Source organism: Gopherus flavomarginatus, chromosome 2 (genome assembly GCF_025201925.1).
Source record: "Gopherus flavomarginatus isolate rGopFla2 chromosome 2, rGopFla2.mat.asm, whole genome shotgun sequence".
In the NCBI taxonomy this organism is placed as follows: domain Eukaryota; kingdom Metazoa; phylum Chordata; order Testudines; family Testudinidae; genus Gopherus; species Gopherus flavomarginatus.
In genome coordinates, this window is record NC_066618.1 from 279,586,896 (window position 1) to 279,602,332 (window position 15,437).

The window sequence follows — 15,437 nt, forward strand, 5'->3', positions numbered from 1 at the left end:
TTCCTTGTGTAAAGATACATTTATTAGTTTTCACTGTTTTAAAGCTGAAAACTTTTCATTCTGAATGACTGTATGTAAAATGTGTAGACAGATCTTACTAGAAATTAACATGTTTTCTTTTACATAGATTTGTACTACATCTGAGAAATCTGTTGTTGATAAGATAATTGATTCAGGTCCTCAGCTTGCTGGATCACTAGACTACAATATAGTTCACAGTAAGTGTCTAACAAATGTGGCATTTCTGTCTACTGTAGAATTTATTGAGGAAAAATTTGAGGACCAGTATTTCAGACTAGGGATATGTCTACACTACGAAATTAAATCGATTTTATACAGTCGGTTGTGTATGTCCTCACTAAGCGCATAAAGTCAGTGGAGTGCATCCTCACTACAGTGGCTTGCACTGACTTACGGAGCGGTGCACCATGGGTAGCTATCCCACAGTTCCTGCAGTCTCTGCCGCCCATTGGAATTCTGGGTTAAGCTCCCAATGCCTGATGGGGCAAAAACGTTGTTGCGGGTGGTTTTGGGTACATGTCATCAGTTGCCCCTCCCTCCGTGAAAGCAACAGCTGTCAATCGTATCACACCTTTTTTCCTGGGTTACCCATGCAGACGCCATACCACGGCAAACATGGAGCCCACTCAGCTTACCGTCATGCACTTTAAAAGCTCGCTGACTCCGTTTGCTGACTAGGTCAGATCTCAGTGCAACCAGCATTCCCATTGTTACTGCTGCTTGCTGTGTGCTCCGTAATATCTGTGAGAGTAATAGGGAGACGTTTATGGTAGGGTGGGAGGTTGAGGCAAATCGCCTGGTGTCCAATTTTGAGCAGCCAGACACCAGGGCGATTAAAAGAGCACAGCAAGGCACGCTGCGCATCAGAGAGGCTTTGAAAACCAGTTTCATGACTGGCCAGGCTACAGTGTGACAGTTGTGTGTGTTTCTCCTTGATGCAAACGCACCCCCTTTGTTGATTTTAATTCCGTATAAGCCAGGGGTAGGCAACCTATGGCACGAGTGCCGAAGGCGGCACGCAAGCTGATTTCAGTGGCACTCACACTGCCCGGGTCCAGGCCACTGGTCCGGGGTGCTCTGCATTTCAATTTAATTTTAACTGAAGCTTCTTAAACATCTTAAAAACCTTATTTACTTTACATATGACAATAGTTTAGTTACATATTATAGACCTAGAAAGAAACCTTCTAAAACGTTAAAATGTATTACTGGCACGCGAAACCTTAAATTAGAGTGAATAAATGAAGACTCAGCACACCATTTCTGAAAGGTTGCCGACCCCTGCTAAAGCCAACCACTCTCCCCCCCTTCGAAATAAAGTAACTATTGTTTTGAAACCATGCATTCTTTCTTTCTTTCTTAATTAAAAAAAAATGAGATAACGGACAAGGTAGACCGGGTGAGGTGGGGGAGGAGGGAAGGACACAGCCACATGGCTTATTGTAGCCACACTAAAAATCAAACTGTTTGAATGACAGCCTTCTGTTGCTTGGGCCATCCTCTGGAGTGGAGTGGCTGCATGCCTGGAGCCTCCCCCCTGCGTTCTTGGGCTCTTCGCGCTCATTTAATTCCTTCCTGGCTTCTGCCACTGAATGCTTCCATGCATTAAGCTGTGCCCTGTCAGTGCGGGAGGACTGCATGAGCTTGGAAAACATGTCATTGTGAGTGCGTTTTTTCGCCTTCTAATCTGCGATAAGCTCAAGGACAAAGATGATAGGGGGAGCGTAGAAACATTCTACGCTCTATGATTCTGGAGGGACTGCATGGTCACCTGTATTGCTGAGTGCTGCTGAGTTCGCCATGCTGACCAAAAAGGAAATTAAATTCAAAAGTTCCTGGAGCTTTTCCTGTGTACCTGGCTAGTGCATCGGAGTTCGAAGTGCTGTCCAGAGCAGTCACATTGGAGCACTCTGGGATAGCTCCCAGAGGCCAGTACTGTCGATTTGTGTCCACACTACCCCAAATTTGATCCAGCAAGGTCGATTTTAGCGCTAATCCCCTCGTCAAGGGAGGAGTACAGAAGTCGATTTTAAGAGCCCTTTAAGTCGACGGAATGGGGTTGGTTGTGTGGACACATTCATTTTAAAATCGACCTAAAGCCGCTAAATTCGACCTAACCCCATAATGTAGACCAGGCCTAGGAATAAAAGGAACATAGGAGGCTGAAGCATTTAGTACAGATAAGAATTGAAGGAAAATATTATGGAATAAAACAAAAGTGGAGGAAATAACCTATAAATAATGTTTCCTAATAGTGTAACACTGATTCTTAGCGGGTATATATTTATTTTGGCAGCTGTCGCTCTATTTCTATTTGAAATGATACAGTGACTTTCCCACAGAGACATCTTTAAAAAAAAAAAAAAAGTCATACTTTGCAATTTCTAGACCTCAAGGTTGTGTTGACCCAAATGAGAGAGACATTGTTTCAATTTACTATTGTTCATCAAATGTATACTATTTGGGGAGGGGAGAGCTTTTAAAATAGTAGTTGATTCTGTTCTGACGAGCACTGTTAGATAGCAAACATGGGACTCTTAAGAATATTATGATCTGGTGAGGACAATCTCTTGTTGATTTCCCAAAGATCTACCACTCTGTTGGTGAGAACCTGTGTGTGTATGTCTCCATTGTTCTTGTAGAAACAATAATATTTTGAGTCAAGTCATGCCAGCAGAGGGAGCCCAAGCTGACTAACAAACCCTTTTCCCTGGGCTGTCTGTACCCAAATCATTGGTGGCATTCATGCTGCTGATAGGAAACAAGATAGCAAATGAAGCAGATCTGTACTGTATATTCCCCATAGGAAGAGCAGGAAGAAATTAAGTGTTTGTTAAATGGAACAGGACAAAACCTGTAGAAAGAGTGAGGGAGATTAATTTCAAGCTTCTGAGTAGATGTAAGAACAGTAGTGGGTTTAAGAAAAACAAAAAATATGAAAATGCTCGACAGTGACCCTTCAAGGTATTTAGGGCTAAATGCTGCCTGTACCTGATGAAAGAAAAGGGTGCAAACTCAATGTTCAAATAGCAGTGTGCCCAATGTGGGTGTGCAGAGGGATCCTGCCCTGTCTCATGGGTGGAAAAAACAGATGTGGATCACCAATGGGATGGGCTTTTATGAGGAAAAGGGTTTGGTTGGCCTAAAATCTGTTGTGTATATGCTGTCATACGCAGCAAGTGAGAGCCTTCACCAGCAATGAACATGGCACCTGGAGAAAGGAGTAAAAAGCACACCACTTTGGGTTATGTCAGCTTGCCATGTGTCCTCCTGGCCTATGACAACAGGCTGTCTTGCACTACATGCACTTAACAGTCTGTCTGGGTATATGTTGCTACCTTCTCTGTGCAGGCTTGTCAGTGTGTAGTCCATTATATATTTTGTGTATCTTTATTTTTAGAAGGCAATGCGATTCCTAACATAGCCAGGAGTCCAGTCTGAACTCAGTTAGTTAAGTCTGTATTACTAAAATATGATGTACAATTGCAACTCAATCCCTATTGTGCTAAAACTGTGTCTTATCAAGCTTGCTTGCCTGGTTGGCTGTTGACTTGGCAATTTACTTGTGAAAATTTCTACTGTTTCTCATAATATTTTCAGTGCCAAATAGTTAAGAGTAACTCTTGGAGGTGTTAACTTGTGAGGTAGTTAGCCTCAAATATCATGTCTTGGGCTAAATAAAACACTTTGACACAAGAATAAGGAGTTAAATAAAAACACACACATTTAAAAATTGAGTGCTGATAGTGTCCTTTCTGCTGTACTGAACAGGGAGTAGATAAGCTCTCTGGCCTACGGTCAGAGATAAACAAAAGGCAATAAATCAGACACCTAGTACACTGGGTGATCAAGGTTTGTGCTTTATTTGCTCATGATACAATGCTTAGAGTTAACGGTCAGTGCTGTCAAGTTATGTTGAAATGTACTCTCTGTCTGGGTCTTGCCTTTTGAAATCCCTCTCCATAGTTATTTTTATGCTGCACAATTAACTGCGTGATTGGCACCAAGATTGTTTCTGCAATAAACCTGGTTACCTCAATTTCTGGTCACCCTTCTTTCTATGCCCTGTTACCTTCCTAATCCCTGTCTCTGAAGTAAATGTATGGCTGTGGGTCAAATTGTACCTTATTTTTGTGCTGTGAATAATTAGGATTCTGCTTCAGTGTCATGTCTAGTTAATGTTCTGTTTAGTCTTCTGGTCTAATCATAGCTGTGTAATTATATATCGTTCAGGAGTGTGGGGTGGGAGAAGTTAAAACTTCCTGAATCGACGTTGGGGGAAAAATATAGCATTTACTAATATTAAAATTTGGTAAACAATCTTTCTAAAATGACGTACCTTTTTTATTTTTAAAGGTTTATATAACAAAGGATTTATTTACCTTGATGTACCAATATCTGATGACAGTTGTATAGCAGGTGAGTGTATGTATTAGCAGAAGTAGCTATGTTTTCTTGGGAAGAGATTCATTCTGGATGACGTAGGTTTCCTTTTTTTGGGGTGCTGCTTGTCTTTTTCTATTAAAGTGATCTGTTTAAACATAACACTAAGATGGATGAAAACTCGTCTTGTTTATTCAGTGGCTTTCCAACTTGCTGCTAAAAATTTATCCTTTATCCTGATGCTAGTATTTATTTATTTTCAACTTATATTTCTATCTGAAGTAATAAAGTTGCTTTTAACATATGTGGAGATGAAGACATTTAAGTATAATTTAAACAATTGTCCTTATTTCAGTGTATCTGCAGTTAACATGGGTACTATAAATGTAGAAACTTATCTATATTAAAAAAAAGTCTTTTCTTTCTGATCAGTTAATATTCATAGTACTGATTGCTTATTCACTTCCATCATTCATGCCTCTGTCACCTCAACATTTGATTAGTGTAATGTGCTGTACTTCAGGACCATGTGGAAACTTGAGCTTCTGCAGAATGTGGCTGTCCACTGGATAAAGGGTTCAGCATACAAGGAGCAATTACTATTATTTTGAGTGCTCCCAAGATACTTGGGATGGAATTTCAAGGGCAGGGTTTAATTGTGTTTGGTTTAAGTGGTTTGGGACCTGGTTACAGTGGGACCACCTCACCCTGCTACAGTTTAGACTTGGCAAGACACTTAAACTGTAGCTCGGTCCTCAACTCTTCTCTCCTTTTTCCACCACAGTCCAGACATATTAACCATTCAGAAATGCTACAAAACTAGTCTCTTTCATAGACCTTTTAAGTAGGCTAGGAGTTTTTACAGGTGGATGGGCTGGTGACTGACTGGAGGATGATTTAGGTGGGGTCTTATGATGCAGCCAAGCAGAATGGCTTTAGCTCTTGTGGGAGAATATATCATTAGAAAATAGCTGAATGCAAATATTTCATAAAATGATTTTAGATTTTTAACTGTGTTTAAGTTTTGGGAGATGTGTAAAGTTGAAAAGGCACCAGAGAAGCCAAATGAATAAATCTGAATTTGGAGGGAAAATATTGTAAATTACCCCGTAGTCTGAACTAGAATAAAGTTTAGATTAAAAGCAGCAAAGAGTCCTGTGGCACCTTATAGGCTAACAGATGTATTGGAGCATGAGCTTTCGTGGGTGAATACCCACTTTGTCGGATGCATGTAGCGGAAATTTCTAGAGGCAGGTGTAAATATGCAAGCAAGAATCAGGCTAGAGATAACATGGTTAGTTCAATCAGGGAGAATGTGGCCCTCTTCTAGCAGTTGAGGTGTGAACACCAAGGGAGGAGAAACTGCTTTTGTAGTTGGCTAACCATTCACAGTCTTTGTTTAATCCTGAGCTGATGGTGTCAAGTTTGCAGATGAACTGAAGCTCAGCAGTTTCTCTTTGAAGTCTGGTCCTGAAGTTTTTTTTTTTTTTTTTGCTGCAGGATGGCTACCTTTAAATCTGCTATTGTGTGTCCAGGGAGATTGAAGTGTTCTCCTACAGATTTTTGTATATTGCCATTCCTAATATCTGATTTGTGTCCATTTATCCTTTTACATAAGGACTGTCCAATTTGGCCAATGTACATAGCAGAGGGGTGTTGCTGGCAAAGTTTAGTTTGGTTATTTAAAATAAATCTCTCAGCTTTTAAGCAGTAAAAATATTCTGAAAACTTAAAGCTTTTAAACCATAGTATTAAAAATAATTCTTCTTTCCAGTGCCTCCTCTTGAAGGTTTTGTAATGAACAGACTGCAAGGTGATTACTTTGAAACTCTTCTCTACAAGATATTTGTTTCAATAGATGAACACACTAATGTGGCAGAGGTAAGTAATGCTTAGCTTGTTTCTGTATCAGGAGGGTGAGGGAAACTGGAAGGGCCAGGAAACAGGCTGGTGATATACTTGAAAGGCAGATAGGGAGAAATGCATTTCCTATTGTCAGTGTCCACGTCCACAGCCATATGACTGTATGTAGCTTTCCAGAGATGAGTCTAGGGATAAGAGTTTTGAAACAATATTCATTGCTTTATGGAATGTACTAGTTGCTTTTGTTTAAAATATTAAAAAACACACAATTTTTTTCATAAATAGTACTACCTTTCCCCTGGCAAAAAGAGTGCATAGGAACAGCATGGGGTGGGAGTTTTAGTGAACAATCCTTGCAAATAGTTAATATTCATAATACTGGTTGCTTATTTACTTTGTTGTCTCTACTTAGAGGTGCATTTTCACTTTGGAAAAGTGATTGCAAAAAGGCATTGTGGGGTTCCTGAGGGCCAAGCTGACTTTTTCAATCTTTTATAATAAAGATTCTGCAGGCTGAATTATGTCCTTACTTCAGGGCATATACAACTCTATTGCCTTAAGTGGGTTTGCTCACAGGTAACTTACAGCTTAAACCTGTGATTGGAACTTAGTTGATGGTGCACAAGAAAAAATAGAATCCAGGTTCCCCCTCTCATAGTTGGATTGATTCTGTGGTGTTAACAGGAGTAAAAAATATTGTATTTTTATCTTTGTCACCAAAGTGAAAGGATGGGACAGTGAAAGCCCGGGGAGTAGACTTTGTGAGTAAGTGTCACTTTTACATGGTCCCTTCTCAAAACAGAATCAGGTTGTAAGACTAGGCCTGATTCCTCCAATGCCCTGTGTCCTCATTTACAGTGTATAGTGAGTGTAAAATGCTTAAGTAAATAAATTGAAATCATAACATTTTACATCCACTTTGCATGTAGTCTACCCTGGTGTAAATGACTGCACAAGGAGTAACACAGTGGAGTATTTGATCCTGAATCTCTTGCTGCTTAAGAAAGGGAGTATTGGACTGAGGTTTCAGCATTTCTTTTCCTTTCTCTTAACCACTTGTGAAATGACAATAGATTGTACAACTGGAACTAGAAAAGATGTTCTTGGCTAATAGCAAAGGAGTCCTGGAATCACTTATCAATTATTCTTATTTTGTCTCTTATCTGTTTCCTATTTTTCAGCTTGCAAATGTTCTAGAGATAGACTTATCACTGGTGAAGGTATGTCTGAATAGTACATCCAAAGCATCTAATTGTCCAAAGTGAAAATCCTCCAATGTTTAACTACATGGCTTCTTAAATAGATACTAAAACTACATTGTGAAACTTAGCAGGTTTTTATTGATCTCGTGTGTGTGTGTTTGTCTCTTCAGAATGCTGTGTCCATGTATTGTCGATTGGGTTTCGCCCACAAAAAAGGCCAAGTAATGAATCTGGAAAATCTTCATTCATCATGGAGGAACATTCCTTCCATAAATCGATTGAAGTAGGTATCTTGCCATGTTTCTTGAGCTTCTTGGAAAGTATAATTTTGACTACAGAGCTGGGAGGTGGTACATTCTAAATCCTACCCTTGATTCTGGCACTGTGATTCCCTTTGTGGTCCTGGCAATAATTTAATTATTTTCTTTCATTTTCTATATAGAAAATGAGAATAACATATATGTAGCTCTTGGGTATATGTGAGGGTTATTGGTGGTAAAATTCGCTGATAGGTGCTGCAAATAATACTTTAAGTGTTGACATGTTGGTTTAGAATACTTGCTTCTTGGTTTTGAAACACAGACTGTGTACTTGCTTTAATGTTTTATGGCTGTGAATTTGTAATTATTCTGTATTTTGATTTGTGTCTTTAGAACTTTATTTCCTGATTTGAAAAACTAAAAGTAGCCATTTCCATGGTAGTTCCATGACAGCCTATCTCAGTGTGGCTGGTGATGTGTGTACTTGTAATTGGCGGTGCATTTATGTGGTTGGCAAGACAACTTGCAGTATTTGGGCATTCTTATTATCAAGAAATAAATAAAACCTGTTTGACCTTTTTTGTAGTCATCAGTTGGAGAATTCAGACATCTCTGGCTGAGGGATAGTTTGAGGGCAGGAGCTGGATCAACAGATAGGCTTTCTACATTGGTGTGAAATATTTGATCTGGCTTTGAGAGAACTTGCAGTCGTTTTCATAATCTGCCACTGAGCATGCGTGAGATATCATGAGATTAGCAGGCCGAGCTGCTGCCATGGTGCTACAGTGATGATAGATACAGACTTTATGTTAATAGGAGTACTTTGGATCCGCAAAGGATGCTGCTTTCATGGGACAGTGGGGAAAACAGGACTCCTGTACAGGAAGCTTGTTCATCAGCTACAGATACTGACACCAACAGTCAAGAAGATCCAGGTTAGCACCCACATTGAATTGATACAGTAGCATTAATTAGTTAATGTTTGTAAAATGTCTTGAGGTTATAAATGCTAATTATTCATAGACCCAACCAGAATACGTAGAGAGAGGCATTTGAGTTATTTTCCCACTTTTTATTCTTGTTGCATCTCCCTACCTCCCCGACCTCAAAAAAGTTCTATTTTAACCAATCTTTGCTATGAATGTTAGTAGAATTCTTCCTGAATGAAAATAAAATTACTGCAAACTTAAATTTTAAATTTGATTTTAAATTTGATGAGAGTTATATAGTGTTGCAGTAATGGCAAGGAACTATGTATAAGACTCAGTATGGCATAATGTGAGCTTTATTTGTTTAGTTCATGCGTAGATCTAGTTCTATGATTTTAAGACTTGCTTAAAGAAAATGTCTTTATTCTTAAATAAAACAAATAAGATTACAAGTTCTTTCTTTGTTTTATTAGCTGACACAGCCAGCGTGAGCAGCTTGAGTCTGTCTAGTGGACACACAAAGCGTATTGCCTTCCTGTTTGATTCAACTCTCACTGCCTTTCTGATGATGGGGAATCTTTCACCAGTATGTCAGATTGTTCAGTTTGTCTATGTGAAGATCAAATGTGTAGAAAACATTTTAAGTCTTGGCTTTTAGTATAATACAGCTTTGATGATTTTAGAACCTTTTGTTTCAGTTGTTTAGCAACTTTAATGATCATTTGTTTAAGCAAATTTTGTCTTTATTTTACAAAAACATATATGTTAAATCTCCCGCTCACAGAGATAAGAATCTGTGAAAGATAAAAAAAATCTTATATACAATATATTTGGATTATATTATTGCAGAACTTGAAAAGTCATGCGGTAACTATGTTTGAAGTTGGAAAATTATCAGATGAGTCTCTGGACAGTTTTCTTGTGGAACTTGAAAAGGTAACTCTCTTGTGTACAGTCTAAAGTTTTTCAGCGCTTAAGATGTTTCTGTTTGTGTGTATCACACTATCAGTATTTGATATGTATTTTGGTCTTGTGCTTTTGATTTAGGAGCTTCTTGTTCCCCCTCTTGGTACATAATAATATTGGTAGGAACACATGTCCCATTAAAATGGAGACTATCCTGTATGTCTATGCCAGTAATGACTTTTTTTTTAAGGCCACATTATCAGAAGTGCATGTATAAAAGTGCAATCGCTAAGTGAAGGTATGCAAATACACGAAACCTCACAAACCCTTGTGTGCATGCATCTGTAGATACATATGCACACAACCACGAACTTGTGTGCTCGCTTTGGTTTTTTGTGTGCTGGATTTGGGTATCTCAAAAATGTGCATACACTTTTGCATGCACGTGCTTTTGAATCATTAAAGATTGGAATTTACAGACCATAATTTTCCAGATCTGTTGTTTTTAAAAATTTTTTTTTACACCTTTTGATCTTATATCTACCATAATTTTAAACAAACCAACCAATTCCTTAAGATGACTATATAGTTGTATACTTGTAATTTTTTTTCTGTAATTGCTATGACTTTATTATAGCATCCTTTCACAGAAGCCCCTAAAGTGGTAAGTTTTATATTGAACAATGATGATACAGTACAACTGAAGTTGTTTGATATATTTGTTGGGATTCCTCTCCTGCCCCCAATTTTAATGTCACGCTAATATACTTAACATTACAGTATTTGACAAGCTTTGCCAGCTTTCACTTAACCTGGTTGTTGCTGTGGATCATTCTTGCTGAAAAACTTCAAGACAATGGCACCTTTTAAATGCTGACTGTAGAATGTTTGTAATAACTTCTTAATCTAGTATTTGTGGAACTGGTATTTAGAGAAACAGTATACAACATACGCATTCATATTATTTTTTGTTTAGGTTCAAAGCACAGGTGAAGGGGAGGCACAGAGATACTTTGATCACGCACTTACTTTGAGAAACACAATACTGTTTTTGCGGCATAACAAGGACCTCGTGGCACAAGCTGCACAACCTGAACATCCAAATAACGGTACAATGAAAGTTACTGTTTTGGGAAAACTGTCCAATCTCTTGGAGTTAAGTTTGTTTATCATGTGTTCTCTTTAAAAAGAGTTTTTTCACTAAGTGCCCTTTCTGAATGGATGCTTTCCTGAAATTGAGCCTTGGAGTCCACTCCTGCCTGTTTTGAGCCTCCAGTGATCCATCCTTGTCACATTTGACATATCAGTCACTTACATGGCAGTAGATTGGTGTTCGAAACACTAGATTGATTTCATTGCAAGACCAAGGACAAACTGGGCTGGTGTGGGAGGGAGATGGTTCCAAAGCACAAACCTTCAGGGATAGTAAAGGAGGAATATTTCTGCATGCCTAAATGTACTAAGTGGAGATATTTCAACGACACAGAGGGGAGTTAGGCACAACTCTCATTGCCTCCACCCTTCACACACACACAGGAGCTGAATGCCTAGTTGCCCTTTATGCCTGTGAAAATCCCTCTTCCCTCAAAAAAATTCCAAACATGCTTCACTGCAAAAATCCATCATCAAGGTGAACCCCTAAAACTTTTTTCCTGCTGCTAGTTCAGCTATTTCTGTGGACCTGAAATATACCCCAAAATTGCAATTCTATGATGACTAAATCTGTCAGTAAGGTTGATTTTATTTGTTTTAACAAATAAGAGCTTGGTCCTACAAGGTGCTAAGCATTCTCCATGCTAATCATAGTTGGGATATTTAGATGCTCAGCACCTCCCTAGTTTAGGTCATTGGAAGGCAGAATCATACTATTCAGCGGTATTACTCTATTCTGTAGAGAGGATTGTTTGGAAGCAAGTGAACTAAGTACTGCTCTACTATCTTGAATCAATGGTATTTCACCAGATTTACACCAATATACTTGGCCCAAGTATCTTTTATACTGCGGTATAATGGCAGATAATAGAAAAAGTGTAATATGGATTGGTAGCAGGCATTTAGTTCTTCTTTGAGTGATTGCAGATGTTTATTCCACTCAGGTGTGTATATGTGTGCACCAGTGCTCCGAAGCCAGAGAACTTTGCATAGTGGTACCCGTAGGGGCAGAGTTTGTGTCCTGTGGCCATTAGCCCATCCCCTGGCTATTTAAGGATAGTGCCACCCGACCCCCTCCATTCCTTCTCACTACTCACAACTAGAGTTGGAGCATTTCATGTGGTATTTCCCACATGCTGTTTTTTATCTCAGTCTTTTGAGTTTTTGTTATAAATAGTTAACTAGTATTAGCTAAGAATAGTTAGATTAACTTGCCATCCTGATGGGATGCTGTCACCAGGATTCAAACACTCCATTATGTGGGGTGGCTATTCCCAATAGTGATCCCCACATGTGGTGTTTATTGTGGCTCGGAAAAAGGTACATTAGAGAAAGGTGCTCCATCTGCGAGTCTTAAAAAAAGAATGCAGATGGCAATGGACTTGAGACTCAAGCAGCACTTGAGTGCTGGCCATGAGGCACACTTTGATACAAGGGACCTCCACAGATCGTCCGGCCTCTCAAAAGAACTTCAGAGCTGGAGTGAGCTTATGTTCATCAGCCAGACTTTGATGCCTCTCGCAGCAGAAAGACAGATCATTCTCCTTCCTTGAGTCCTCTGAGAAAAAAGTCTCACAAAATGGACTGCAGCTACTCCAGAGCTCTCATTGTTCTCTTCCAGGAGTAGTGTGGACTGATCTACCAGGATGTGAGATGGAGCTGGGCTGTCTGCTCTGTTACCAAGGCAGCATCAGTTCGACACTGTACTGTTGACTCCAATGCCATCCATGAGATGCTGGTACCAACAACGTCAGCATCAACTGTTTCCCTGCTACTAGAATACTAGGCTTGCTTTGCCTCTCGCTGTTACTGTTTCTCTAATTACTCAGGAGCATTCAGTAGCCCAGAAACCATTGATATGGGCAGTGCTGCCTGGTGAGACGGCAAAGATATCCCAGTTGCCTGCATTGCCTAATGCTCACAGTGGACAATTGAGCACTGCCCTCTTATCAGTATTGAGTGGTCCGTTGGAACTGTTGCCATCTTTGGCACCAATGATGACTGTGGTACATCTTTAGAATAAGTACTGACCCTGATGTCTGTGCTGTCTTCAGAGTTAGTACCAAATGGGAATGTGATATCCTGTCCAGTCCTCAGGGTGCTGACTTCTTTTCCTACCTCAATGCCGATACAGCCAGCATATTGGGTCTCAGATGAGGCACCATGTTTCATAGATTCATAGACTCTAGGACTGGAAGGGACCTCGAGAGGTCATCGAGTCCAGACCCCTGCCCTCATGGCAGGACCAGATATTGTCTAGACAATCCCCAATAGACATTTATCTAACCTACGCTTAAATATCTCCAGAGATGGAGATTGCCTAGGGAAGTTGTGGAATCTATTCTAGTGTTTAACTACCCTGACAGTTAGAAACTTTTTCCTAATGTCCAACCTAAATCTCCCTTGCTGCAGTTTAAGCCCATTGCTTCTTGTTCTATCATTGGAGGCTAAGGTGAACAAGTTTTCTCCCTCCTCCTGATGACACCCTTTTAGATACCTGAAAACTGCTATCATGTCCCCTCTCAGTCTTCTCTTTTCCAAACCAAACAAACCCAATTCCTTCAGCCTTCCTTCATAGGTCATGTTCTCAAGACCTTTAATCATTCTTGTTGCTCTTCTCTGGACCCTCTCCAATTTCTCCACATCTTTCTTGAAATGCGGTGCCCAGAACTGGACACAATACTCCAGCTGAGGCCTGACCAGCGCAGAGTAAAGCGGAAGAATGACTTCTCGTGTCTTGTTTACAACACACCTGTTAATGCATCCCAGAATCACGTTTGCTTTTTTTGCAACAGTATCACACTGTTGACTCATATTAAGCTTGTGGTCTACTATGACCCCTAGATCTCTTTCTGCCATACTCCTTCCTAGACAGTCTCCTCCCATTCTGTATGTGTGAAACTGATTGTTCCTTCCTAAGTGGAGCACTTTGCATTTATCTTTATTGAACTTCATCCTGTTTACCTCAGACCATTTCTCCAATTTGTCCAGATCATTTTGAATTTTGACCTGTCCTCCAAAGCAGTTGCAATCCCTCCCAGTTTGGTATCGTCCGCAAACTTAATAAGCGTACTTTCTATGCCAACATCTAAATCGTTGATGAAGATATTGAACAGAGCCGGTCCCAAAACAGACCCCTGCGGAACCCCACTTGTTATACCTTTCCAGCAGGATTGGGAGCCATTAACAACTACTCTCTGAGTACGGTTATCCAGCCAGTTATGCACCCACCTTATAGTAGCCCCATCTAAATTGTACTTTCCTAGTTTATCTATAAGAATATCATGCAAGACCGTATCAAATGCCTTACTAAAGTCTAGGTATATCACATCCACTGCTTCTCCTTTATCCACAAGGCTCGTTATCCTATCAAAGAACGCTATCAGATTAGTTTGACACGATTTGTTCTTTACAAATCCATGCTGGCTATTCCCTATCACCTTACCACCTTCCAAGTGTTTGCAGATGATTTCTTTAATTACCTGCTCCATTATCTTCCCTGGCACAGAAGTTAAACTAACTGGTCTGTAGTTTCCTGGGTTGTTTTTATTTCCCTTTTTATAGATGGGCACTATATTTGCCCCCTTCCAGTCTTCTGGAATCTCCCCCGTCTCCCATGATTTCCCAAAGATAATAGCTAGAGGCTCAGATACCTCTTCTATTAACTCCTTGAGTATTCTAGGATGCATTTCATCAGGCCCTGGTGACTTGCAGGCATCTAACTTTTCTAAGAGATTTTTTACTTGCTCTTTTTTTATTTTATCTTCTAAACCTACCCTCTTCCCGTAAGCATTCACTATATTAGACATTCCTTCCTTCTCAGTGAAGACCAAAACAAAGAAGTCATTAAGCATCTCTGCCATTTCCAAGTCTCCCGTTACTGTTTCCCCCTCCTCACTGAGCAGTGGGCCTACCCTGTCCTTGGTCTTCCTCTTGCTTCTAATGTATTGATAAAAAGTCTTCTTGTTTCCCTTTATTCCCATAGCTAGTTTGAGTTCATTGTGTGCCTTTGCCTTTCTAATCTTGCCTCTGCATTCCTGTGTTATTTGCCTATATTCATCCTTTGTGATCTGACCTAGTTTCCATTTTTTATATGACGCCTTTTTATTTTGTAGGTCACGCAAGATCTTGTGGTTAAGCCAAGGTGGTCTTTTGCCACATTTTCTATCTTTCCTAACCATCGGAATAGCTTGCTTTTGGGCCCTTAATAGTGTCCCTTTGAAAAACTGCCAACTCTCCTCAGCTGTTTTCCCCCTCAGTCTTGATTCCCATGGGACCTTACCTATCAGCTCTCTGAGTTTACCAAAATCTGCCTTCCTGAAATCCATTGTCTCTATTCTGCTGTACTCCCTTCTACCCTTCCTTGGAATTGCAAACTCTATGATTTCATGATCACTTTCACCCAAGCTTCCTTCTACTTTCAAATTCTCAACAAGTTCCTCCCTATTTGTTAAAATCAAGTCTAGAACAGCTTCCCCCCTAGTAGCTTTTTCAACTTTCTGAAATAAAAAGTTGTCTGCAATGCAGTCCAGGAACTTATTGGAGAGTCTGTGCCCCGCAGTGTTATTTTCCCAACATATATCTGGATAGTTGAAGTCCCCCATCACCACCAAATCTTGGGCTTTGGATGATTTTGTTAGTTGTTTGAAAAAAGCCTCATCCACCTCTTCCACCTGATTAGGTGGCCTGTAGTAGACTCCCAGCACGACATCACCCGTGTT

At 39.9% G+C, this 15,437-nt stretch overlaps 1 protein-coding gene across 1 annotated transcript in view; it reads left to right on the top strand.

The window, feature by feature from the left end:
- The window catches only part of FAM91A1 (family with sequence similarity 91 member A1), a 58,295-nt gene that overhangs the window by 16,500 nt on the left and 26,358 nt on the right, over window positions 1-15,437 (top strand). Inside the window, exons 7-15 of the mRNA XM_050940791.1 lie at window positions 128-218; window positions 4,378-4,440; window positions 6,179-6,285; window positions 7,449-7,487; window positions 7,640-7,752; window positions 8,546-8,664; window positions 9,132-9,244; window positions 9,508-9,594; window positions 10,541-10,673. Of these exons, the coding sequence (XP_050796748.1) occupies window positions 128-218; window positions 4,378-4,440; window positions 6,179-6,285; window positions 7,449-7,487; window positions 7,640-7,752; window positions 8,546-8,664; window positions 9,132-9,244; window positions 9,508-9,594; window positions 10,541-10,673 (865 nt within the window). The remainder of the gene's footprint in view (window positions 1-127; window positions 219-4,377; window positions 4,441-6,178; window positions 6,286-7,448; window positions 7,488-7,639; window positions 7,753-8,545; window positions 8,665-9,131; window positions 9,245-9,507; window positions 9,595-10,540; window positions 10,674-15,437) is intronic.